General features: G+C 38.1%; 1 protein-coding gene across 2 annotated transcripts; it reads left to right on the top strand.

The window, feature by feature from the left end:
* The first annotated feature begins 279 nt into the window (after positions 1-279).
* Positions 280-26,476, top strand: LOC128236964 (BTB/POZ domain-containing protein 6-B-like). 2 transcript variants are annotated; one of them, XM_052952106.1, is made up of 5 exons: positions 280-466; positions 5,390-5,949; positions 17,014-17,073; positions 24,723-24,901; positions 25,159-26,476. In XM_052952106.1, the coding sequence occupies exons 2-5, from the start codon at positions 5,401-5,403 to the stop codon at positions 26,249-26,251; spliced, it is 1,881 nt and encodes a 626-aa protein (XP_052808066.1). In that variant the 5' UTR covers positions 280-466; positions 5,390-5,400; the 3' UTR covers positions 26,252-26,476. The 2 variants fall into 2 exon arrangements, with proteins under 2 accessions (XP_052808066.1, XP_052808068.1); XM_052952108.1 differs by lacking the exon at positions 280-466 and adding an exon at positions 5,102-5,223.
* The last annotated feature ends 389 nt before the right edge of the window (positions 26,477-26,865 follow it).

Here is a 26,865-nt window from a genome sequence, read left to right as displayed (position 1 = left end):
TCCCGCAGCAATATCAAAACAAGTCTGCATGTAAGGTATACCTACTGTTTGCCTATAAAACCCATGCCCTAACACATTTTTGGCAACAATTTATTATGTTTAGTGGTACATTTATAATGTTTTGTGATGATACCTTAAGCCATTAAGTCTTATTGATTCAGAAATATGCAAAAATCGAAAATATCCATTCAGAAGGCAGACGCTTATTGATTGCAGGCTTTCTATTAAAGGAAATACTAATACCGCATCCAATATCGCCCCGCCATGTCTTGACTCGATGAACAGTTGTATTGATTTATATCCATGTTCAATCATATTCAATTAAAAGTTTATTACTATATTTGCAATAGTATTACCTTTTTGATAGAAAACAGCAAATTGATACACAGATACATACGTATCCCCACTATTGCATAAGGGTGAAATTGGATTACAGTTACCAAAGAGATCCCGCCATGCTAAATAGGTAAGTCGTGATTTATATGAAAATTCCCTCCTATTTAATATTTGACGATTTGAATTTTCCACCAATTAGTTAGAATTAAGTTTATTATCACTTGATGTATTAATTTCGCTTTGGTTGGTTAAACCGTGATAACGCACAACTATGAATGACCGGTATATCATTGTGGGTGAACGGACACCGGACATAGCTCAAAAAGTGATAAATCGATAAGCGTTTGATTTTGACGCATGGAAAGTTTTTTTATCATTTTTTTTTTGTATTTTATGGTTATATTTATCAAAATCGAAGAGTTTCGAATAACTTGATCCTGTGCAATATACGACTATGATGGAAATGTGTCTCCTCTTTTGTATTATAGCCCAATTCTCGTCGAAAGTTGCATGATCGCTTACAAATGTTCAGTAATGTGGTACGATTTCAAACATAAATCAACATTGAAAATAAGAATAGAAACTGAATCGAGCGATTTAGTTGCTACTACATTATCTAGTATTGTGTAAGATATCAAAACGATACGTTTTGTTGTTACGGAGATATTCATACTTTTTGATGCCCTGGCGGTGTACTGGGGATAGATGAAGTAAATAAATACTTGCACAGGGGATAGCTTTTAAGTGGACTGAGGATAGTCACAATGCATTTAGAATAACGAGACTGGAAATTGTTTGAAGTTGTCCATATCGAGGGATGAGAGCAAAAAAAGATGCTGTTTTTTGTATCTGTATGTACTTGAAACTGTTTCATTTATATAGATTAGTTAACCATGATGTGTTTTTCACAAGCATTGACGTTCGAGTCACAAATATTTAAATATTTGAAATACGCCGGTAATCTGATTAATTGAGGAACACAAAACATATGGCCGGAGAATTTATGTGGTGTTTGCTAATCATATATAGTATTGCTTTGTAAATCAAGTAGGGAATGAGATATTGTGATTAAATTTGGAACACGTGAAGCTTTTTTCTAAGCTTGGGTCGATGATGATATTACCTAGAACAGAATAATGGTCTCTGCTCGATGTCAGTGAGAAAGTATGTATTGTGACCAACCTTGATATTTAAGCAGCTTGTATATATACGTTAATTTAGGAGAGCATGGATCAAACTCATTGTTAACTAAAGTTTACTCAATATTTTCTTATTAAATTGCACTTTCATTATTTGTAAGTTCGAAATAGACATACATGTGTTTTGTATATTAACAGTGTTACTATTAATTTTTGTCCCATTTTATATGTTGTCACCAGGACACATTTCTCAGCTTTGAAACTTTCCTCAGTACATAATACGGCTATCCCCAGTACAGTATTTTGAACATTTCTAAGGGCATATCTTTAACAGTTTAAAAGTAACATTGCCAGTTCTTACAATAAAAATAGTTGAGTTTATGCTTGTAAAATCTTTCGATTCAGATTTTTTATTTATTCGATATATTTCCTAAAAATAACAATACTTGTCGAAATTCTGTAAGTTTTGAGGTGATCATCTCAGATTTGAAGAAACATTTTTCGAGGTCTGCTAAATCGTAAGCACTTAAGAGTATACCATAGGCCAAATTTAGCATTCAGCTATTAGTTCAAACACCTGTTTCATTTGTGGATACGGTAGATAAGCAGCAAGATCTTACCTCTGGTAAAGAAAAACAACTGCATATGTGTCTGTTTACTTATCATTTTTTGAGCTATATCCGGTGTCCGTTCCCATACAGTGTATATATCACCTGTCAGTGAGGATATACAAGTGCTCTTCTTAAGCTTTTATTTTTCTTAAAATAATATTATATCGTGTATAGTTATAATTTTGTATATGCTTATTAGCAGCAGAACACAAAATGAACGGTATTTCGACAGTCGAACACTTTCCCACTCTTCATCGCCAACAATTTTGCTTCATGCATTGTAGTGAAAATGGCAAAATACGATCAATTTATCAACTTTCGAATATGTTTTATTTTGTTTTACCGCCGCTTTAGCTTTCTATTACGAACCACAGGAAAGTAACGTCGATTTAACTTAAATAGAAAATATTGCACGCAATAATTTACGGTCGACTGATTTCATGGAAGGATTTTGAAGCAAAAAATGCATCTTGCGTTCTGATTTGTACATTTTGCTTTCAGACATTTACACATTCCTTTCTGACTTGTACATCTTGCCTTATTGCATCCCCAATTCGTCATCTGAGCATCTTTAGGATTAATGAATATATTGTTCATTTTAATTGATGCCATATTCTGTTCAGATAATACCGATTTTTCTTAACATAAGCTGCATGGTGCTTTTTTAGGAATATACAAATCACTAAGAAACTTCACTTGCTCATAATGACTGAAGAGCACATATAAGCAAGCACGTTGAAACATGCCACAAAGCAGAACGTAAAACAGCCACGTCTTTCGACACCAGAGGGCGCAAGTTCGGAAAGTCATACGGAACCGCACGGAAACTCTCGGACGTAACTTGAAATTTGTATAAAGCAGCCGGTCGCCGTCCTGTATATAAAATCTGTTTTTAGAAACTTACGGATATAAGCGACATTATTACCACAGAGCCACTTGGTGTAATAATGTGAAACACTCGTATTATATTATGACTGATTGTATCATGCTTGCTATATTCGGCTATGCAGTATTTGTCCTGATGCTTGCTGACATTCGCCATCCATTTTGTGTATATATACATTGGAAAACAAAGCAAGGGTAGAAAGTAAGTTAGAAAGTAAGCTATAAAGCTAGCTGAAGTAAGAAGATAGCTAAAATAAGAATATTTAACTTCGGCCTCCTTTTTACGAACAAATAATAAAATGAAACGCAAAAAACATGGTCGTAGAGCAAAACATGTGGAGAATGAAATTGCTTTATACAGAGGCGGTAATCACGTGGTATATTGTTTTGATACCAAGCATTAAAAAATGGCAGCGCCCAGTGAGACGGTATGTATTTTTGTTTAGTTTCTCTCAATAATTAAACAATTAAATTCCGTAACATCGACCATGTTCCAGCGCCCAATTTCCCCCGTTATTTGGTACCTTTATTTTGTTAGACAGTTCTGTAGTTTATTTGGAATGCGTGTCACAAATTTTCAATCGAGGCGAAATGTGCTTCGGAAATCTTAGAACCAAGCATGAACTGTCATTTATTTTTAAATGTTGTCCTTAATATACGCAATTTTGTTTACAGAGCTATTTAAAAACATTGCATGAACACCTATCGGTATGCCCTAAGTTTTGTTTCCACAGCAACGTACGTATGTTTCCGAAATAATGTTACAATCATTTTTAGAACCAAGCACTTACGAAATTCTATTAGAACCAAGCACTACGTAATCTTAAAAGTGTTTTGAATTTGTTTTTCAGGCTGATAAACTAGTCGTTGAACAGCTGAAAATGCATACTACTTCTGCAGCATAGTACTATACAGGTTGTGTATCTATTCTAATATAAATTATTATATTGTTTTAGTATAAATAAGAATTCTATTGAACAGTCCGGGCATTCGTTATTTTGTATCGAAGTAAAATTTATTTAAAAAATGTATAAACCGATTCTCCGCCCATAGTTATGATAACCATTTCCATTTCCTACTATTTGGTTGTTATCATTTATATGAACTCATAACTAAACACATATTTTTGCTTTTTACAGGGACCATGCATTTGATTCATCAAGACGGAAAATGTTACCTGGTCGGAAGAAATATGCGACTGTCTCGACAGAAAGAAAAGCCTCGCTAAAGGGAACTCTGGGTGTGCGGTGGGAGAAAGCCCGTAGAAATGATTCAAAAATGCTTACGACAAAACGGATGGGCTAAGAATAATAACAATAAACCAGATTTTATTTGCGAACACATGGAATACAGTTTCCGTTTTGTAATTAACATGTTAACACCTATGCAGAACACGGAAACGGATAGCGTGTGCATGAAATACCGCCCTTACATTCAATACAAGATCTCTTGCGTTTAAACGAGTAAATACTCCAGTGTTTCAGGCGCTGAGAGCTGCACTCTCACAAATTGGACGTTTTGACGACTTTTTCAGTTATATGTTGTCTTGAAACGATTTGCAAAAAATCATGGAAACCAGTTAAATAAGCCTGCTGACAAAAATTAGATCACAGATTTTTATATTTAAGTTAAAAAAATGATGTTTTATGCATTTTTTCTTAAGCCGTTAGTTACGGCTTAAACCATAAAACATTTATTTTCGAACGGAGATATGAAAATCTACGATCTGATTTTTGTCTGCAACCTTATATCATTGGTTTACAGATATTTACACAAATTTTGCTCTTTCCAAGACCAACAATAAAAAAGTTGTAAATGGTATATCTGTGAGAGTGCAACTTTAAATTAATGATAGCTGCCTTGTGTTTTCCAGAAATGGTGTGAATCTTTGTCACATATAAATATTGTGTTTAGAGTTTAGGGTGAAGGAGGCACTCTTTCAAATGTATGACACGAACGGCACGTGTCTTTGTCGGGTCTGTTTTAGTATCTGCATGATACTCGGATGAGATATCAAACTAATGCTCAATTAAAGTGTAAACAACAAATTGTTAGTGCTTAACTATTTGAAACATAAACCTTCTCCGAATTAATCGAACTCACCTTACAAATGGATCGATTTCCTCGCAGTGCAAATATTAAATATTGGAAAAGTAGCTTAAAATTGAGAAACTTAGACTGCGTAATTGACTTCAGTGTGGTTAACAAAGTGACTTAAAACGGTACTAAGAGAGTATTTCATTAAGTTTGAGGTAAATATCCATTTTTAGAATTTTCCGTTTACCTAAAAAGTATACGTATAATGATATTCTTGTTCTTAATTTAACATTATACATTGCAATGTTACAAGGATCATTAACAATAATGGTTCTAACATATTGTTAAAGTTTTTATGAAAGAATATGGCCGTAATTTCAGTGCCACAACCCATGTCGCAGGGCCGCCAGAGTTTATCTGAGCGGATCAGCCAAAGTCGAGCCTCACAGATCGAAGGCGGCGCCAAAGAGAACACAAGCCGCCATTCTTCCAATCAAACAGTCCTTAAATTCGTATCACCAGCTCCGACAGGGCCGTTGGTCCCAAACAGCAGTATGTCCAACAGAAGTCGCGCGCAAAGTCTGCGGACTCCAAGTGCGGATCGGGAGCTGCTTCGGACTCTCACCGTCTCACCGAATCAGGGAAACGCGGAGGCCACTCCGACACCAGATCCGGATGTGACCGTTAACTCAGCATTAAAAAAATCTCACAGTCGGAGGTCTGGACCGGAAACAGACGCCACTCAGGGAACACCGGTGTCTCACGGATCGCAGGCGTCACAGATGCGTCAGTCGTTTATCACACCCACGTGTTCCGAGACCGGTAGCCCTAACCAAACATGGCAGGACGGCGAAAGTACGAGAGGGGACTCAAGCCAGTCGGGCACTGAGAGCAGAAGAACTGTTGTCCGTTTGCCGACACCGCCGAATGACATCCGAGGGGTGAGTGTACATAGTAGCATTAATGAGTCTATAAGGGTGTCATTCTTAACATGTAATTGATAGTCTCTGTTTTAAATCAAAGTACTGCAGGTGACGGTTGGCAAGGGAATACTGTTCTCCGCCATGTTGCATTGAGAGGATGATTGGCATGTCCCATGGTAAAGAGACTATTTAAGATATAATGAAATGCCCATTGTATGCTAAACAGCTGATGTTCCACCGTTAAGGGGATAAAGTTTGTTGCCGTCTATGCTATAGGTCGGTATAAGACGAGGGCACTTACGGTACAATTATAGAAATGAAAAGAAAACGGGTATCGAATGAAGCAGCATTATTGAAGCGTTATTGGTGGCGAATACGATAATAAGATGTGAATCAATATCTGCTTGTCGACGGTGTAGATATAGAGTGGACATGAAAGAAGGTTTGAAGAAAGTAACAATTATAGGATTTACAAAAATGATCATAAAGTCGAAGAATCATTGAATTCAATTCCAGACATGTTAATCCAGCCTCAAATAAACTTCAGATTATGAAATAACCATTTACCGGCTGTAAAGGGCCGATGGCATGATATTGAAAGAAATGAATGAACTTGCAATGTAAGTAACCAAAACGAAAGTGGCAATGAACTCCATTATATTTTAAACTGTTACTTCTTTGAAAATGAAAGAACCATAATCACTTATAGTCTTCATCATCATTACAAACATTTGAAACAGTATTTTGTACACTTAAATTGTCATAATTATCAACAATTTTACATTTTTAACTCTACATCAATATTAATATTCTCATACTTTGGGAGTAAAGGAACAGAGCTGTGAAGCAGCATGGTATTCCTTTCATACATGAATAATGACGAAATTTGACAATATCTTGGAAGAGAGTGTTGGTAGTTACTTGAAGTAATCAATTTTGGGGTGTCATTTTCTCTGCACGGTTCTGGGCAGTTACACGGGCAGTTCTAAATCGAAACTGTTGACAACAAATGTGTCAAAGTCAATGTTCATCATTCCATCAACAACTTGCTCATTAATTATGCAATATAATATGTGTACCTGATACTTGTAGCTATAATATTGCGTAATAATATATTATTTTGTGGGTGGACATTGGAATGAAGAGCAATGGCTTCACACTGGGACTAATCCTACTCCCAGTTGTCAATAATAACTTTTGATTTCCTAGAGGAAGAGCCACTGTTGGAAAACAGACGAGGTGAAATGTTGTTTTCTCGCTGGAATAAAAACTTAACTTTGATTTTTTTTTCAAAAAGCATCATTTGACTGTGAAGCTGTCGAAGACAGCTTAACTCAACAGAAATATGTCTGGGCCAAAATGATGTTTCAAATTCTTTTTTTTACCTAAAACTGACCAAAAAACATCAAATGCGAACAAATATCTGGTCACATATAACGATCAAAATAGAAAAGAAAATTGGTTTAGACAGACCAAAACATAGGTAAGCCTAACTCAAGCTGATAACCTTGACTTCTTTTTTTTCTTTAAAGCATAAAATGGTATGCATAAAACAACTCCTTGACCGTAATAGTATTCTGAACAAATATTTAAGCTGTTCATTTCGGTAAGCACATGATATTGCATTTACTGTGATATTTATAACAAAATTAGATAAAGAAATTAAAATATGTATGAAGTCCTGAATTGTTTGAGGCTGCCAGTGTCAAACATGCTAACCGGTCATTTTTTAAATATCCAAAATCAATCACAATAAATTTATATTTACAGCTTCAAATGACTTTAAAGTGATTCAGGTAGATAAGTTGTAAAAGCATCTTCCTCCTTAATATTGATTTTTAGGAAAAATATTTTTCGCTCACTTTGGGATCACTAACATCATTTAAATAACCAACACTTTTGAAATAGTAATGTTCATACAAGATACAAGACTCTTTATTTAAAGTCGAGAAACATTAGCTAATTGCTATTTTCCGACATAAATAGCAGACAAACATAACATTAAAACATAACAGAGCGCTGGTTACCTGAAAATAAAAGCCTGTAGTTTTAGATAGGTACAATATTGGAACAATTATTGACAGCAGATGTTTCTTATTATATTAATGCATAAAATTACAAAAAGTAAGATCTATAAGAGCACTGTATACAGTGATAACTAGTTTTCCCGGCTGTTTTCTAGTTGACATACACAACTGTAAAATGGCTAGTTCTTTCAAGAGTATGTATTAAGCAGGGGGATACACGTATTCCGAATCTGCAAGGGTTTAAGTGAGGTTTTGGAGTTTGATATGCAAGATGGCGGCGAAACCATGACGAAATAGGATTTTTGGAACCTGTTTTCGCCTGGTAAGTGGTATAAAGTATATATTTCAAAAATATCATGACGCGCATTCGGCTCTACAATTACCATGCCTCACTCGGCTTTTTATTTCATGCGTCTAGGTTACGGAATAAAGAAGTTATTGAATGAAAACCTTCGGCCAGTCTGTTGTTTACAAATGTGGGAAGCGAGAATTTTAAACTTTTTAGGACGTTTAAGTTTCAAAAACATATTTTTGCAATGGTTTCTGCTTTAACATTATTTAAATGTGGTATTTTAATTTACTGACAATTCCTTTGCTGTACAAGAGCCTTCATGGTAATTTTATTTTGGTTTAACCACCTAAATGTGTGCTGAAAATAGTTCAGCCTTTTGGCATCTGCACTGAAAGACACTTTTATAAATGAAAACAAACTGTGGGACAAATTAAACTTGTGACAAACATAACGTAATGAAATGAAGTGAACGTCACGATATGATTTGAATGAGATTGCCTCAAAATTGACCCCAAACCGCGACAAAACTCGTGTTTCGACTGGAACTGGTATTCACTTGAATGAAGTTCGCGGTCCTCACTGTGGAAAAACTCGTTTTAATAACTCATTGAAAAAAACTCGCAAAGTTGGCCCCAAATCGCCACAAAACCCGTTTTCTGGAGGTAATCACTATAGTGAAGTAAGCGTAGTATTATTTCGTAGCCATTAAAGGAGAGACGCCCACCTACCATTAAATAGGTCACTACGCCGCGAAAATTCGCCAACTCGTTCAAAGCACTCGCAATGTTTACCAAAGCTCACTACAACCCCCCCCCCCTTTCAGGCTGAGCCTGGAACTCACTACAATGATGTAGGCGGAGTACCACGTAGAAGGCGTTGGTAGCGACCTCGCACACGTACGCTTACTCCTTTGCACCCGCAAATTTTCCCAAGAATGCCAAAAATCTGTTGTGTGTATGAAATGCATGGTAACAGATTTTACAAATAAATGACCCAAAATAATTGACGGGTGGGTTGGACATAAATGATGACTTGTAGCGTTTTGGGACCAACTTTGCGAGTGCTTTGAACGCATTAACGAGTCTTCCCAGAGTGGTGACCAATATGTTGTGGGCTTGCCCCCTACCACACTTCTTTGTCGTACTCCACCATCTTCACTCTAGTGAGAACCAGACCCAACCGAAAAACAGGGTTTTCTTGCGATTTTAGGACCAACTTTGCGATTGCTTAGAACCTAGTGGTGACCTAAATGGTCGTGTCCCCTGCAACGCCTACTTGGTTTACTACTGCATGTTCACGTTGTCAAACTGTAAATTAGAGAACTCTAAATACATGTATAGGATAGACAACGAGTGGACTTATCTATGGCATATATACCCGAGCGTACCGAGGGTATATTTGTCATAGATACGTCCACGAAGTGTCTATCCGACTGAGACCACATGTACTAAAGCAAGGAGATTTGGTTCTTGTTCTTCAATCTAAAGACTCATAAAATCCAAATACCATTTAACATTGTATACCGCAGGCAGCAGGGTGAGGAATCACGTGACTTCAAGGGTTCTCACATGTGTCACTACGGTTCAAAACCGATGTAAACAAGCCAGACAGTGACAGTAATTTCTAAGTAACTTTTTTTAGAGAAAAGATAGGAAAATATTTCTTAGTCTATAAAAGACTATGCTATTTTCTGCTTCAACAAGTGTGAAATAGTTTGGATTTGCTTGTATATTAACGATGGAATATTTGGCCAAAATTTCGATTCGACGAGATTTTGTAGAACGATGCAACGCTGTGTGCGCCGTGAGTCTTTGTTTTGTATACATTTCTTAGTAATTAGTAATATTTAAAAACTCATACATGTGCTAAAATGTTAATTTTACTCATTGTTGAAGTCACGTGATTTCTCACCCTGGACAATGCGTATTCTGGTTTGGCCCAATCACGAATTTTCTATGGTTAGATAATAAATGTTAACCGTACACATTGCAAGGCAAGGAGTTAAACCTATTTGCCATAACTGGAATTGCCATATCGGAATTCCGTTACGAGTCCAAGGGCGGAATGGTTTTGAAACGGGTGGTCGAAAAACTGAATTGAATATTATTTTCTGCATTAATGTAATTGATGATCGACATGAAAAGTATCTGGTTTTTTTTTGTTTTACATAAAAAAGGTTCATGTTTTGACGTTTTATCTCATTAACGCCTTCAAAGATTTTCAGATATTTGAATAAAGCTAACTGAAAAAGTAATTTGGTATGGCCTAACAAAAAATGCACTTTAAGTTTGATTTGTAACTTGTGGGAAAAGATGTAATGTTTTTTCAGTATTATTAACTGTTGTTTGATGATATTTATTGCCATTGAATTACTGTTACCAACGCTACTGTCTGCTAATAGAGATAAGTCAAAAAAATTCTAAAATGAGAACAGCATCAAGCACAATATTGTTTTTCGTAAATATGGCACAGTGGTTGGTGCAGGGGGAGGGGCTCTTTCGGTGATAAAGTTGACTTGGTATTTATACATCGGAAGATACATCACAGTCGAGGTTTAGAACGCCATCCTTGGACTTTCTGTATGCTTAGACGTTTTTACGCAATTATCAGGTTGTCTAAATATTCTATGAGTTCCAGCCAAACACACCATGCCCCGACCCCTACCTGGTGGGGTAAACCTTCTATAGGTGCATTCCTTACTCTTAAATAATAGTTTTGAGTAAGGGTTTAGATAACTATACTTGTGTGATTATACTTTTCATATTACACTTTTAGTCGGAATTCACCACCATCAATTTAATTAATTTGTAACTGGCGCTGGATCGTTTTTCATTGTTCTTTATCTTATATACCCGCTGTTGACAGTATTAAGGTTTCATTGAGACGAACCAGATAACTACAACCAAAACATGCTTTTAAAGTATATTCAATGATTATTATTAAACCATGAAAGACGATTTAAAAAAGGTGCCAAATTAATTACAGATTAATTTTCTTGGCCTATGAATACAGTTTCATGCTGTTCATCAAATGTGATCCATTTTGCCTCGAGAAAATCGTGTTTTAGGAGTTGTATATATACTTCTGACGGTACAGCGTGTATATGATAAATGGGGCAATGAAATAGCGAATTCCGATTGGTTGGATTAGTGTGAGCGTGGTCTAATTACTGAATATTATTTAGTCTATTGGCCAATTTACACACAAAATAGCACGGATTTCTGGTGTTTCATAACCCCATGGTACTCTCCCATTATACTTGACCTATTTTATAATTCGTACGTACATTAGTTGATATAGTCGATAACACTGCTTGATTCAATAAATCCAATGATCTATGTGCACTATTCATTCTTACATTTAATTATGAAAAAACAACAACTCGGGAACTAGTAAAATAACAAAAGCTGACGTAAGACACCGCGCTCGACTATGCCGCTTTGACTAAGAAGTGAATACAATAATGATGTATGTGCCTGTCAAAAGCAATAAAAAATCAAAAAAAAAATCTGACCATAACTCTCAGGGACCCAAAACACAATCTCATGAAAAGCTTGCTCGCAATTTGTCGACTTACTTAAGTTATTCAATACCAACCATTTTTCTAAAAGTAACTTTGACCTTGACCTAGTTCCTAGGGGCCTCAAACGCAATTCCATGAAAGGTCTCCATAAACTATTCCTATATACCAAGTTTGGTGAATTTGTGTCAAACCTAGCTAAAATTATTCGATACATAAGGTGACTTAGACGCTGTCCGTCCAAACGATGACACTAGTCATTCTAAAAACTCGTTTTTCCTTTGTAAAATCCTGTTTAAAAATATAAAAATGTGCCTATCGAAAGAAATTTAAAGAAAAAAGTCAATCAATGGCCATAATTTGTATGTAGGTTTTAAATGGAGTTATGTAACTTTATTGTAAGATGGTCGTCATTAATTGCGCGAAGTATTTAGTCAATTGAATGAAGGGTATAGAAGTGTTTTTTATTAACATCCAAACTTGCCCTACAACTTCAGCCTGTTCTTAAACTTTAACCTAAGTTCCAAAGCAATCAGGGGCCATAACTTGCATTACGGATAATATGGAGTTATGTAACCTCATTGTGTGGTGTTCCTGGACAACTGTATGACGTGTTAAGTCAATTGAATGAAGGGTATAGAAGTTATTGATAAATATCCCAACTTGCCCGAAAACTTTAACCTAAGTACCAAAGTCAATCAGGGGCTACAATTTGTATAAAGGATAATATGGAGTTATCTCACCTCATTATGTGATGGCCCTGAACAACTGTGTGAAGTATTAAGCAAATTGAATGAAGGGTATTGGACCTATATAATAAGTGAAAATCCCAACTTGCCCTAAAACTTTAACCGGACGCCGACACCGACACCGACGCTGGGGCGAGTAGTATAGCCCCCCTTATTCTTCGAATAGTCAAGCTAATAAAATGAAAACAAACGTGGGTTTTGACTTATCTATTGCACAACAATGCAGGAAATGTATCCTAAATCCCTATACTAATATAGTAATACATTTCTAAGTAATAGTTATACCAAAACATTGAAAAGACTTATACCAAAACATTGAAGAGTTTATAGCACATTGTGCACAGCTAAATTGGCAGCCAAGACAACACTTTGGTGTGAAGGCCGATTCCTTTAATCATCAATTGGCATTTGATCATTTAAATAATTAATAATTAATTGAAACTTGTCACTCTTGTTTAATAGCGAGTTATTGTAAAATTCAACCACGCTTGCTGTAGTCTTTTATTGAAATTATTTGATTGACATGCAAATACTTTAGATGTCGATCAATATGTTATATGATTTGAAAGAAAATCCCATTGATTCATAAATGAGTTTAACCATCATTAAACGATATATTTCGATAAATGCAAACAACCGCATTCATAAAAGTGATAAACTCGGAATGTTCTGATCGGTGGAATCACCAGATTGCTGGGTAAATGTAATGCCCCATACACCTTGGTTCTAATACATGTATCTCTCCGTGATATGAATCTGAATCATGGTGATTGTTTAGTGGTCTGATATGACAATGTGCTCACTGTTTTGGTAACGGATCCATTATTAATAAGTATCGATCCGTGTTTGCTTTTCAACCTGGATAGGAAAGGTATTTGATTTAGGAGAGATTGAGCAATGCTTAGTAGTGCAAGTCTGTGATTCTTGAAAAGGATGGACAGGAAAACGGTTTGTGTACACTATCAATAGTTTAACTTGCATTATATTGACAGTCACTTACAATTATACTACGTCGTAAATGATTGATTTTTAAACATTTTTTATGAATCCACGTACTGACAAACTTATTGACAAACGTAGCTATTGAAGATAGTTTGGCTAAATACATGTTGATTCACGTGCTTGTATCGTTTAATGCATGCCAAAAAGACATTAACGTCCTGTATTTCAAACAAATGCGTTTTAAACAATGGATAATCAGTATTATAAGTTGTAAAGTTTTGGTAATGTTATATTTTTTTTTTAATTCAACTTAGTGATTCATTAATATTTTCTGATCGCATTTTTGTTAGGTAAGGGCGAATGAAAATCGAGGATTTTTCATTTTTGCTGTTCAACATGTTTACGTAGATCGGCTCGACGAATGCATAAAAAAATGAGTATAATTATTTCAGTCAGTAGTAAAAGGTAGCAAAATTAAACTTGGTGTTTGTATTTAGAGATGGTCAATGACAATCGAGTAGTTTTCAAATTGTCTGTTCATTAATTTTACGTTGATCAAATCTGACAAATGTAACAAATAATAAGAGTCGAGTTTTGAAAATGTACAGTAAATAGAGCGTGCTACATCAACCGCAGGCTCTATTTTCCGTAGTTCGCAAAAAATGAACTCTTGCATATGGCAGATTTCACGTTTTGGTGACCAAAAAGTTCCCGGCGAATATTGATTTTTAAAATTTATTGCAGATTTGTGATTTCAACATAATCTTTTACAGCAATATCTTATCTATCATATTTTAGAACATTTGCAATGATTTATTCATGCATTTTTATAAAAAAAAGAATTTTGTATCACCATACCATTTGTGCTAGTGTTACAATATTGCCGGTAAAAACTTGTTTTTTTTTAATATTTTGATCCAAAGAAGTATTTTGTCTTGCACTAAATGGTTCATTTATCTATAAAACAGATTGTACAGACAAAAAATAAAGATTGTTTCGTTTTTCTCAAATAAATTTATTGAAACAAACCCTAATTGGACAACAAGACAGAAAATGCTTTCTGCAAACATAGGTTTTCTTTTTATATCAGATCAGATAAGCTATAAACATAAATGTTTTGTTGTGGTAATATAAATGTCTCTAGTATGGTGCAATTATCATTACCTTTGATATTAAACATATATATTATAAATTGCTAATTGCAGTATGTGCTAGTGTTACCACAAAACAGAATGAGTAACATTAGCAGTATGTCACATTAGCAGTTGGACAGAATGTTTCACAACAAATTAAAATACAGACCTACCACAGACTGTTTGAGCTTGATACAGTATAAAACAAACTATATAAATGATTGATAAACACGGTCAATTGATAATCACAAAAATTCTTAATTCTGTCCAATAAATAACGATATCAAACACAAAAGCGGTATGAATTCAATATAAACTACGTACCTAATGAATGAATACTTACAAACGATAGTTTACAGACACCATTGTTATGTTCGAATAATTGACTCTGGGAAAGTCATCAAATTTCAACGATTTTCTTGCTTTATTAAGCGCTTGTCTTAATGCTAGTGTGACATAATGTTAACGTTACATCGAAGGACAGAATGAGCCAAACTTGGATTAAGTTTTTATCAACGGTATTCACCACTATTTTTATCATTTCAATGTCAACTGTGAACCAGTCCAATATAAAAGTAATCGCTACCCGGATGTTAACCCTCAGTCGGTGTAAATTATTCACGAATAGAAAAGGTGCTATCGTCATGCTAAAATGGGACAGAATCGATTTTGAGTAACATTAACACATTTTTAGACCTAAAAAACTTTATGATCGGGAATGACCAATTTCTTGTTACATGCAATACTGTTTTTATCCGACACGTAGTCTTTGTTTTCAGTGATTTAATAAAGGTGTGTTTAGGCTTAAAACAGTTAGCAGTGGATCATGTCTGCTAATGTTACACAACAATTCGAGGACAGATTACCGTAACGTTATCACCATGCGCAATTACCGAAAATTTAAGTATATTACGAACGAAATGCAATCATTTTAGATATATTATTGTTTTAATTAACATTTCTTGCAAACATTATTCAACAGACAAGAATAAAATACTTACCAGATGTTATTGAAAAGCATCCTCAAAAAAGTGGTATATTGGTACCGGGAAGATTTTCTGTCTTTTTTGTCCTAAATATCGGCATATTTTTACATTTTTTTACCTTACTTAACACAATATTTTCATTATTTTAATACAAATCACTTCTATTAGGTGTTCTTATTGGGTTGGGAAAGGCAATTGCTGTATATATGACGTTGACATGCAATAACAATAAATGAAAGCAAATGGGCCAAATAATTGCCTTTTTTGTGAAATCTGCCATATACTAACTCATAAATGAATATTAACAATTTCTGAATGTTGTGCAGCACTGAATCACCGGAAATTTACCAAAGCGTGTTTAAAAGTGTTTCAATGTTAAAAATGTATACTCTTATATATTAATAACATTCATATCACAGTTTCATACGAATGCCCTGGGGTTTATGCAAGGTTAGGTGAATTGCGGATATAAAGTCTGCTACTTTGAGGACGTTTGTACCACTTGAATTCTTGGTATGGAGAAAAAACCCTGAAATGCGAAAATGAACCACGGCCACTAATACCACAGTGAAGCCTAGGCCTTGCCCTAGGTAATGGCAAAGGTCACTGGTCTGCGATTTTAGGTAGTCTGTTGGAAATTGGTTCATTTAAGTGGATACAAGGGCCGTTCTTACATTATTTCAACCATGTTTGGCGGTAATACCTTAAAAATGAAAGTGGGACCACTGTCACCTATACCACATCGTAGTTTAGTTTATTTGTCTGCGATTGTGGGCAGTCTGTGGGATTTTGGTTGAATTAAGTGAATATCAGCCCCGTTCTATATACAGATTTGAAGCGGTAATGCATTATACATGAGTAAGGGGACCACTGCCACATATACCACAGTGTAGCATAGGTCACTAGACTTCGGTTTTAGGTAGGCTGTATGGTTTTGATACTTATGGGCTAATACCGTAGGTATTTTCCATCAAAATTTTAAAAGTTTATAGCGGTGATTCATTAAAAAAGAGAAAGGGGACCACTGCCACCTGAATCACAGTGTAGTTTGCTCTAGGTCATGTTATAGGCCACTGGACTGCGATTTTAGACGGGCTCTATGTTTATGATACTTATATAACGCCCAATCCGAGAAGCCAACCCGTTGGGACGACTTGATGAGAAGCGACTGCGATAACCACTGCACCAGCCGGACCACCAATATTGAACTATACTATTATGGAATTATATTCATAAAATATATAATGGACTTTGTCCAGCTTAAAAAAGACTCGCTGGACAGTGAAAGTATCTAACAACTGTAGCAGTGTCAGCGTCATCATTATCATTATCACCGTCATCATCAATATTATCAATACAATTAGAACAACGTTATGTTCACAATCATAACTGTTAAGTACTAATGATAAACTAATATGGTTGTCTTTTTGCAGGATTCTTGGCAGTCGGACAAAAATGTGCCCGAGGCAAACAACTACATGCTCAAATACGAGGTAAGTGCGTTCAGACAAAGACAAACAGCAACATACTTACGTTCGAGGTACATGCTCATAAGAAATACATACAAACGTACAAGTTATGTTTTATACATATAGAAACATTTAGAAACAACTACATGCTCAAGTACGAGGTTCGTGCTTATAAGCAAACATATAAATGCTAGCTTCCAAGGAATATGCTCATACACAAACAACTTCATGTACAATTACGAGTAATATGCTCATACACAAACAACTACATGCAAAATTACCAGGAATATGCTCATACACAAACAACTACATGCAAACTTACGAGAAATGTGCTCAAACACAAACAACTACATGCAGATTTTCGAGGAATGTGCTCATACACAAACAACTACATGCAAATTTCCGATGAATGTGCTCATACACAAACAACTACATGCTAAACTACGAAGAATATGCTCCGAAACAAACAACTACATGCAGATTTCCGAGAAATGTGCTCATACACAAACAACTACATGCAAATTTCCGAAGAATGTGGCCATACACAAACAACTACATGCAGATTTCCGAAGAATGTGCCCATACACAAACAACTACATGCAGATTTCCGAAGAATGTGCCCATACACAAACAACTACATGCAGATTTCCGAGGAATGTGCCCATACACAAACAACTACATGCAGATTTCCGAGGAAAATGCTCATACACAAACAACTACATGCACAATTACAAGTAATATGCTCATACACAAACAACTACATGCAGATTTCCGAGGAATGTGCCCATACACAAACAACTACATGCAAATTTCCGAGGAATGTGCTCATACACAAACAACTACATGCTCAATTACGAGAAATGTGCTCATACACAAACAACTACATGCTCAATTACGAGAAATGTGCTCAAACACAAACAACTACATGCTTAATTACGAGAAATGTGCTCAAACACAAACAACTACATGCTTTACTTCGAGGAATTTGCTCAAACACAAACAACTACATGCTAAACTACGAGGAATATGCTCATACACACAACTACGAGTATATGCTAAATTAGGAGGAATGTGCGCATACACAAACAACTACATGCAAATTTCCGAGGAATGTGCTCATACACAAACAACTACATACTCAATTACGAGAAATGTGCTCAAACACAAACAACTACATGCAGATTTCCGAGGAATGTGCCCATACACAAACAACTACATGCACATTTCCGAGGAATGTGCTCATACACAAACAACTACATACTCAATTACGAGAAATGTGCTCATACACAAACAACTACATACTCAATTACGAGAAATGTGCCCATACACAAACAACTACATGCAAATTTCCGAGGAATGTGCTCATACACAAACAACTACATGCTCAATTACGAGAAATGTGCTCATACACAAACAACTACATGCTCAATTACGAGAAATGTGCTCAAACACAAACAACTACATGCTTAATTACGAGAAATGTGCTCAAACACAAACAACTACATGCTTTACTTCGAGGAATTTGCTCAAACACAAACAACTACATGCTAAACTACGAGGAATATGCTCATACACACAACTACGAGTATATGCTAAATTAGGAGGAATGTGCGCATACACAAACAACTACATGCTCGAGGACGAGGTTCGTTCACAATTACAAACAACTACATGCTGCTCAGATATGAGGTATATAAATATAGTCAAACACCTGCACATTCTGCCATATACACAGGTACGAGATGCGTGCATATACACAGATAACTACATGATGGTGTATAAAGTCCGTTTCCATACACACAAAAACACTACATACTTGGAACGTGGAACGGGCACATACACAAACAACTTCATTCGCAAGTACGTTCTGTTCGCAAGTACATGCTGAAGTGCAAGGTACGTGGTTATACACATAAAACCACACGCTCACGGACGCGATACATGTACATAGAAAAATAACACATATACAAAGACTACATTCACAAGTACAAGTTTCGTGAACATATACAAAGACTACAATCACAAGTACAAGTTACGTGAACATATACAAAGACTACATTCACAAGTACAAGTTACGTGAACATGTACAAAGACTACAATCACAAGTACAAGTTACGTGAACATATACAAAGACTACATTCACAAGTACAAGTTTCGTGAACATATACAAAGACTACAATCACAAGTACAAGTTACGTGAACATATACAAAGACTACATTCACAAGTACAAGTTACGTGAACATATACAAAGACTACAATCACAAGTACAAGTTACGTGAACATGTACAAAGACTACATTCACAAGTACAAGTTACGTGAACATATACAAAGACTACATTCACAAGTACAAGTTACGTGAACATATACAAAGACTACAATCACAAGTACAAGTTACGTGAACATATACAAAGACTACATTCACAAGTACAAGTTACGTGAACATATACAAAGACTACATTCACAAGTACAAGTTTCGTGAACATATACAAAGACTACATTCACAAGTACAAGTTTCGTGAACATGTACAAAGACTACAATCACAAGTACAAGTTACGTGAACATGTACAAAGACTACAATCACAAGTATAAGTTACGTGAACATGTACAAAGACTACATTCACAAGTACAAGTTACGTGAACATATACAAAGACTACAATCACAAGTACAAGTTACGTGAACATGTACAAAGACTACAATCACAAGTACAAGTTACGTGAACATGTACAAAGACTACATTCACAAGTACAAGTTTCGTGAACATATACAAAGACTACAATCACAAGTACAAGTTACGTGAACATGTACAAAGACTACATTCACAAGTACAAGTTACGTGAACATATACAAAGACTACAATCACAAGTACAAGTTACGTGAACATATACAAAGACTTCATTCACAAGTACAAGTTACGTGAACATAATTATACAAACAACTACAATCACAAGTACAAGTTACGTGAACATATACAAAGACTACATTCACAAGTACAAGTTTCGTGAACATATACAAAGACTACAATCACAAGTACAAGTTACGTGAACATATACAAAGACTACATTCACAAGTACAAGTTACGTGAACATATACAAAGACTACATTCACAAGTACAAGTTACGTGAACATGTACAAAGACTACATTCACAAGTACAAGTTACGTGAACATGTACAAAGACTACAATCACAAGTACAAGTTACGTGAACATATACAAAGTTTACATTCACAAGTACAAGTTACGTGAACATATACAAAGTTTACATTCACAAGTACAAGTTACGTGAACATGTACAAAGACTTCATTCACAAGTACAAGTTACGTGAACATATACAAAGACTACATTCACAAGTACAAGTTACGTGAACATAATTATACAAACAACTACAATCACAAGTACAAGTTACGTGAACATATACAAAGACTACATTCACAAGTACAAGTTTCGTGAACATATACAAAGACTTCATTCACAAGTACAAGTTACGTGAACATGTACAAAGACTACATTCACAAGTACAAGTTACGTGAACATATACAAAGACTACATTCACAAGTACAAGTTTCGTGAACATATACAAAGACTTCATTCACAAGTACAAGTTACGTGAACATATACAAAGACTACATTCACAAGTACAAGTTACGTGAACATATACAAAGACTACATTCACAAGTACAAGTTACGTGAACATATACAAAGACTACATTCACAAGTACAAGTTACGTGAACATATACAAAGACTACATTCACAAGTACAAGTTACGTGAACATATACAAAGACTACATTCACAAGTACAAGTTACGTGAACATGTACAAAGACTACATTCACAAGTACAAGTTACGTGAACATGTACAAAGACTACATTCACAAGTACAAGTTTCGTGAACATATACAATGACTTCATTCACAAGTACAAGTTTCGTGAACATATACAAAGACTACATTCACAAGTACAAGTTACGTGAACATGTACAAAGTTTACATTCACAAGTACAAGTTTCGTGAACATGTACAAAGACTTCATTCACAAGTACAAGTTACGTGAACATATACAAAGACTACATTCACAAGTACAAGTTACGTGAACATGTACAAAGACTACAATCACAAGTACAAGTTACGTGAACATGTACAAAGACTACATTCACAAGTACAAGTTACGTGAACATGTACAAAGACTACATTCACAAGTACAAGTTACGTGAACATGTACAAACAACAACATGACCAATCCTTGACCCTCGAACACTTCCGAAACAGGACAGGAGTAGAATGCCCAAACAGGGCATGAGTAGAATGAACCGCAAAGGGATAGGTGTTAAATGCGACGACACATGACAGGAGTGGAATGTCCCGCCACAAGACTGAAGTGGAATGCCCCGCCACAGGACAGGAGTGGAATGCCTCGAATCCATTACATGAGTGGAATGCCTCGCCATGGGACAGGAATGAAATGCCCCGCCACAGGACAGGAGTGGAATGTCCCACCTCAGGACAAGAGTGGAATGCCCCCGAAACAGGACTGAAGTTGAATGCCCCGCAACAGAATAGGAGTGGAATGCCCCGCCACATGACAGGAGTGGAATGACCCGCAAGAATAGGTGTTCAATGCGACGATACAGGCCAGGACAGGAATGTGCCGCAAAAATACTGCAGTGGAATACCCCGCCAGTGAAAAGAAGTAGAATGCCGCGAAAGAGGACAGCAGTGAAATGCCCTGACAAGGAACAGGAGTGGAATGCCGCGCCATGGGACAGGAGTGAAATGCCCCGCCACAGGATAGGGGTGGACTGTCCCACCACAGGATGGGGTGGAATGTCCCACCACAGTTCAGGAGTGGAATGCCCCACCACAGGACTGAAGTGGAATGCCCCCTCACAGGACAGGAGTGGAATGTCCCACCAGAGGACAGGTGTGGAATTATCCACCATAGGACTAAAGTGGAATGCCCCGCCACAGGACAGGAGTGGAATGCCCCGCTACAAGACAGTAGTGGAAAGCCCCATCACAGGACTGAAGTGGAATGCCCCGCGACATGACAGGGATGGAATGTCCCACAACAGAACGGAGTGGAATATCCCACCACAGGACTGAAGTGGAATGCGCCGCCACAGAACAGGAGTAAAATGCCACGCCACAGGACAGGAGTGGAATGCCCCTCTAAAAGACAGGAGTTGAATGTACCACTGCAGGACAGGAGTGGAATATTCCACCATTGGACTGAAGTGGAATGCCCCGCCACAGGACAGGAGTGGAATGTCCCACCACAGGGCAGGAGTGGAATATCTCACCACTGGATTGAAGTGAAATGCCCCGACACAGGACAGGGGTTGAATATCCCACCGCAGGGCGGGATTGGAAAGTCCCACCACAGGACAGGAGTGGAATTCCGCGAAACCTGACAGGAGTTGAATGCCTCGACACTAGACTGTAATTAATGTCGCGCCACAGTGCAGGAGTGAATCAACACGGGACAGGAATGGAATACCGTGCCCTAGAACAGGAATGGAATACCTCGGCACGAGACGATTTCCTCGACATGAGACAGGAATGGAATGCCGCGCCACAGGACAGGAATGGAATACCTCGACACGAGTGGATTGCCCCGAAACGGGACAGAAATTGAATGCCGCGCCACAGGACAGGAATGGTATACCTCGACTCACTCGAGTGGAATGTCCCATCACAGGACAGAAGTAGAATGCCTCTACACGGGGCAGGAGAAGAATGCCGCGCCACATGACGGGAGTTGTATGCCCCGACACGGGACAGGAGTGGAATGCTGCACCACAGGGCTTGAGTGGAATGCCACGACATTGGACTATAATGGAATGGCGCGACACGGAACAGGAATAGAATGCCGCGCCACAGGACAGGAGTGGAATGCCTCGACACGGGACAGGAGAGGAATGACATGACACAGAACAGGAAAGGAATGCCGCGCAACAGGGCATGAGTAGATTGCCTCGAAATTGGTGTCTAATGGAATGCCGCGACACGGGAAAGAAACAATACGCCTCGATACGGGACAGGAATGGAATTCCCGCGCCACATGACAGAAGTTGATTGTTTCGACATATGACAGGGGTGGAATGCCTCGACACGGGACAGGAGAGGAATTCCGCGACTCGGGACAGGAGTGGATTGCCCCGACACAGGACAGGGTGGAATGCACCGACACAGGGCAGGGTGGAATGCCCCGACACAGGACAGGGTGGAATGGGGCAGAGTGGAATGCCCCGACACGGGACAGATATTGAATGCCGCGACACGGAACAGATATGGAATGCGCCGACACAGGACAGGGTGGAATTCTCCGACAAAGGACAGCGTGGAATGTCCCGACGCAGGACAGGGTGGAATGCGCCGACACCAGGACAGGGTGGAATGCGCCGACACGGAACAGGGTGGAATTCCTCGAAACGGGACAGCGTGGAATGCCCGACACAGGACAGGGTGGAATGCGCCGCCACGGGACAGGGTGGAATTCCTCGACACGGGACAGCGTGCAATGCCCGACACAGGACAGGGTGGAATGCGCCGACACGGGGCAGGGTGGAATGCTCCGTCACAGGACAGGGTGGAATGCGCCGACACGGGACAGGGTGGAATGCCCCGACACGGACCAGGATGGAATGCCGCGACACAGGACAGTGTAGAATGTCCCTTCACAGGATAGGGTGGAAGGGGCCGACACGGGGCAGGGTGGAATGTCCCGACACGGGACAGGGTGGAATGCGCCGACACGGGACAGAGTGAAATGTCCCGACACGGGACAGGGTGGAAGGGGCCGACACGGGACAGAGTGAAATGTCCCGACACGGGACAGGGTGGAATGCGCCGACACGGGGCAGGGTGGAATGTCCCGACACGGGACAGGGTGGAATGCGCCGACACGGGACAGGTGGAATGCCCCGACACGGGACATGGTGGTATGCCTCGACACGGGACAAATATGGAATGCCGCGCCTTAGGACAGGAGTGCTCCGACACTGGCTAAACTGATCATTTTTTTTCTAAGGTTAACGGGTTTAATCAACGCTCGGAGCTTCGTCGATGAGAAGTACTGGTTATCACACAGGAATAATAATTGGTGAACAATTTCTTAAAGCATTGTAGCTATTTTTAAAATTAACACACATGTATATCTCTCGCCAAAAAAAAAATGTTTTTGCTCAGATTACTGTTGTCACTGTCGTGGTTCCATGCTGTTTTATAACTTGTTGATATAACAGAAAAGCTAAAGATATTTTCAAAGAATCTTACCAGGCAAGAACATCGTGTATGGTCAGACTGTGGACTAATGAAACCTTATAAAAGCATGCTCTTAAATTTTAGACAAAATACACAAGTACCGTGATTGATGCTATTTTTTCGCCCAAATTTGATCTATGCTTTTACCGTGACAATTGCCATGCCATGAACAATGACTTTATACATTTTATTTCTTTGGATTCGGTCCTAAAATTCACCGGAAACACCAAGAGTGTTTATTGTCAAAACTGTTAAAATGGTGGAAGAGGGAACACGGCCTCCATCTCCGGTCCTGTACTAAATGGTTTTCCGCATACGCTACTCCCTTTAATGGCTAATGAAGATATTAACGAACAGAAATACATGTTTGTTTCCCGGAGAACGGTCATCTGTATAAACATTGTTGTATTTCAGGTGTGCACAGATGCCACATTTCTCGTGGGCGAAGATAAAGAAGAGATTCGCGTGCACAAATACGTGCTTATTTCTAGGAGCCCGGTTTTATTCCGCTCCCTTGCAAAACACATGCTTAACCCGGATGTCCGGATTGACGTGCCGGATATTAAAGCTGACGCTTTTAGGGATGTTTTGCAGTAAGTAAATTTTCTTGTGAAACAGGAAAGTAACTATGCATCTGTATTCCTCATATGTTTACTTCAGCGATTGGAGTGGTAGCAAAGCCGGCACCAAAATTTACAACAACGAGTTGTGGCATTGTTCTAAAGACTGTTATTATAAACAAAAATGTGAGTTGATCATACCTGCTGTGTCGAATGTCATAGGTCAATTAACTCAATAAGTCAATATACACACTATGACAACCATTGCTCACTGACTGATAAATTTCCAGATACATGTACACGGACGAATTTGACATCCACGCAGAGAACGCGCCTACGATGCTATACGCGGCCAGAAAGTTTCAACTGAAGGGCCTCTCCAGCCTTTGCTTTCAGTTCCTCGATGCCGAGATGCATGATGAGACCGTCTGCAAAATCATGGAGCAGGCACACATCTACAATGAAAACTCTCTTTATGAGAAGTGTGTACGATTTATTTACATAAACGCAAACTCCGTATTGCGAAAACCATCGTTTTCGGAACTTTGTGCGGAATGCGTAGAGCGTATAATAAAAGCGGACGATCTGCGTGCGCCGGAGGAAGCGGTGTTTGAAGCGTGCATGACCTGGGCGAACGCGGAATGCCGACGGCAGAAGAAACAACCGACGGACGAAGTTCGAAGGAAAGTTTTGGGGAAACTGTTGTACTTGATTCGATTCCCGACTATGGCTGTGACGTATTTTACCCAGAAGGTGTCGCTTGGCCAGCTTCTCTCCCATGATGAGACGCTCTCGATATTTCAGTATTTTCATGGCGAAGAGCAGCAGCTCCCGAGCCGCTTTAGTCGCCTCGAAAGGAACCAGTTCCCGAGGACGCTCGCCGAAAACACGGAACCGGTTATGTTGGATAACAGACGCAGTCCTGCCATGGCACGCGTCCGCAGATTTGCGGCGGTTGACGGCCAGTGGAAGCAAAATGGACCTCCGGACTCCATCTCATTTAGCGTTTCTCAGCCTATCGTTCTTTACGGTATCGAGGTCTATGGCGCTGCCTCCGGAAAGGAAACTTACAAGTTGAAAATATTAGTGTATGACGACATAACTCGTGAAGAAATTCGTAAAAACGACTCTACCATATTCACAAACAACATGAGAGATACGTATGACGTATTTTTGTCCCGCCCGTTACGCATTCCGCCCAAGCGCGTGTTTACGGTGGTCGTGTGTCTGCGAGGGCAGCCAACACACAAGGGTGTTGACGGAGAAAAGACGGAAATCGTTGACGGCGTAACATTCGAGTTTTCCGAAAGTAACCGGAGCTCGAACGGAACAGGCGTTAACGTCGGCCAAATACCGGCACTGTTGTTTAACAAGACACAATAATAACTTTTATTTCAAAGCTTTAATTGGAAATATGTATAACAAGTGGCTAATGCCGACACCGTATTAAAGCCGGATTCTTCATTTTGACAATTGTGATTTTGCAGCAGGAAAAAGTATATGCTGCTGAGCCATAACAATTCACTGTTCAGACCCAAATGTTTTTCTGACCCAATATGATCCAAATTCACACTGGTTCTAAATAATTAAATGCTGAGAAAAATTCTGACAAACACTGTTACATTTATGAAAGAATAAATTTTGTTTGACTTAGTGACCCAGTTTTTGACCCGAGATAACCCGTATTCGCGCATTTTTTATTTGACAAAAGGACCAAGTTTTTGACCCGAGAAATGAAAGAAATACTCACACTGGTCCTAATGATCATGCTGAGAAATATTTTGACTGAATTTCTTGAAGAGTTGATAAACACTTCTGGGAATAGGAATCTTTAGCACCAAAATATGTCTTAATATTTAACCTAGTGACCTTGGCAGTGATAAGAAATGACCTATATTCAAACTTGTACTATCCTGACAAGCCCCATATCCACTGCGTCAATAGTTTGTCAATGAAACATCTGGCTAAATATGTATGCAGTTTGCATGCCGACATAA

This window comes from Mya arenaria, chromosome 6, assembly GCF_026914265.1.
Source record: "Mya arenaria isolate MELC-2E11 chromosome 6, ASM2691426v1".
In the NCBI taxonomy this organism is placed as follows: domain Eukaryota; kingdom Metazoa; phylum Mollusca; class Bivalvia; order Myida; family Myidae; genus Mya; species Mya arenaria.
The sequence above is the reverse complement of the archived record's forward strand: the minus strand, read 5'-3'. Positions and strand labels throughout refer to the sequence as shown.

Excerpts from the sequence above, each read along its gene's own strand:
- LOC128236964 (XM_052952106.1), top strand. The coding sequence starts at position 5,401 with ATGTCGCAGGGCCGCCAGAGTTTATCTGAGCGGATCAGCCAAAGTCGA. Across the intron at positions 5,950-17,013 it reads CGCCGAATGACATCCGAGGG|GATTCTTGGCAGTCGGACAA; the intron begins GTGAGTGTACAT and ends GTCTTTTTGCAG. Across the intron at positions 24,902-25,158 it reads GCTTTTAGGGATGTTTTGCA|ATACATGTACACGGACGAAT; the intron begins GTAAGTAAATTT and ends ATAAATTTCCAG.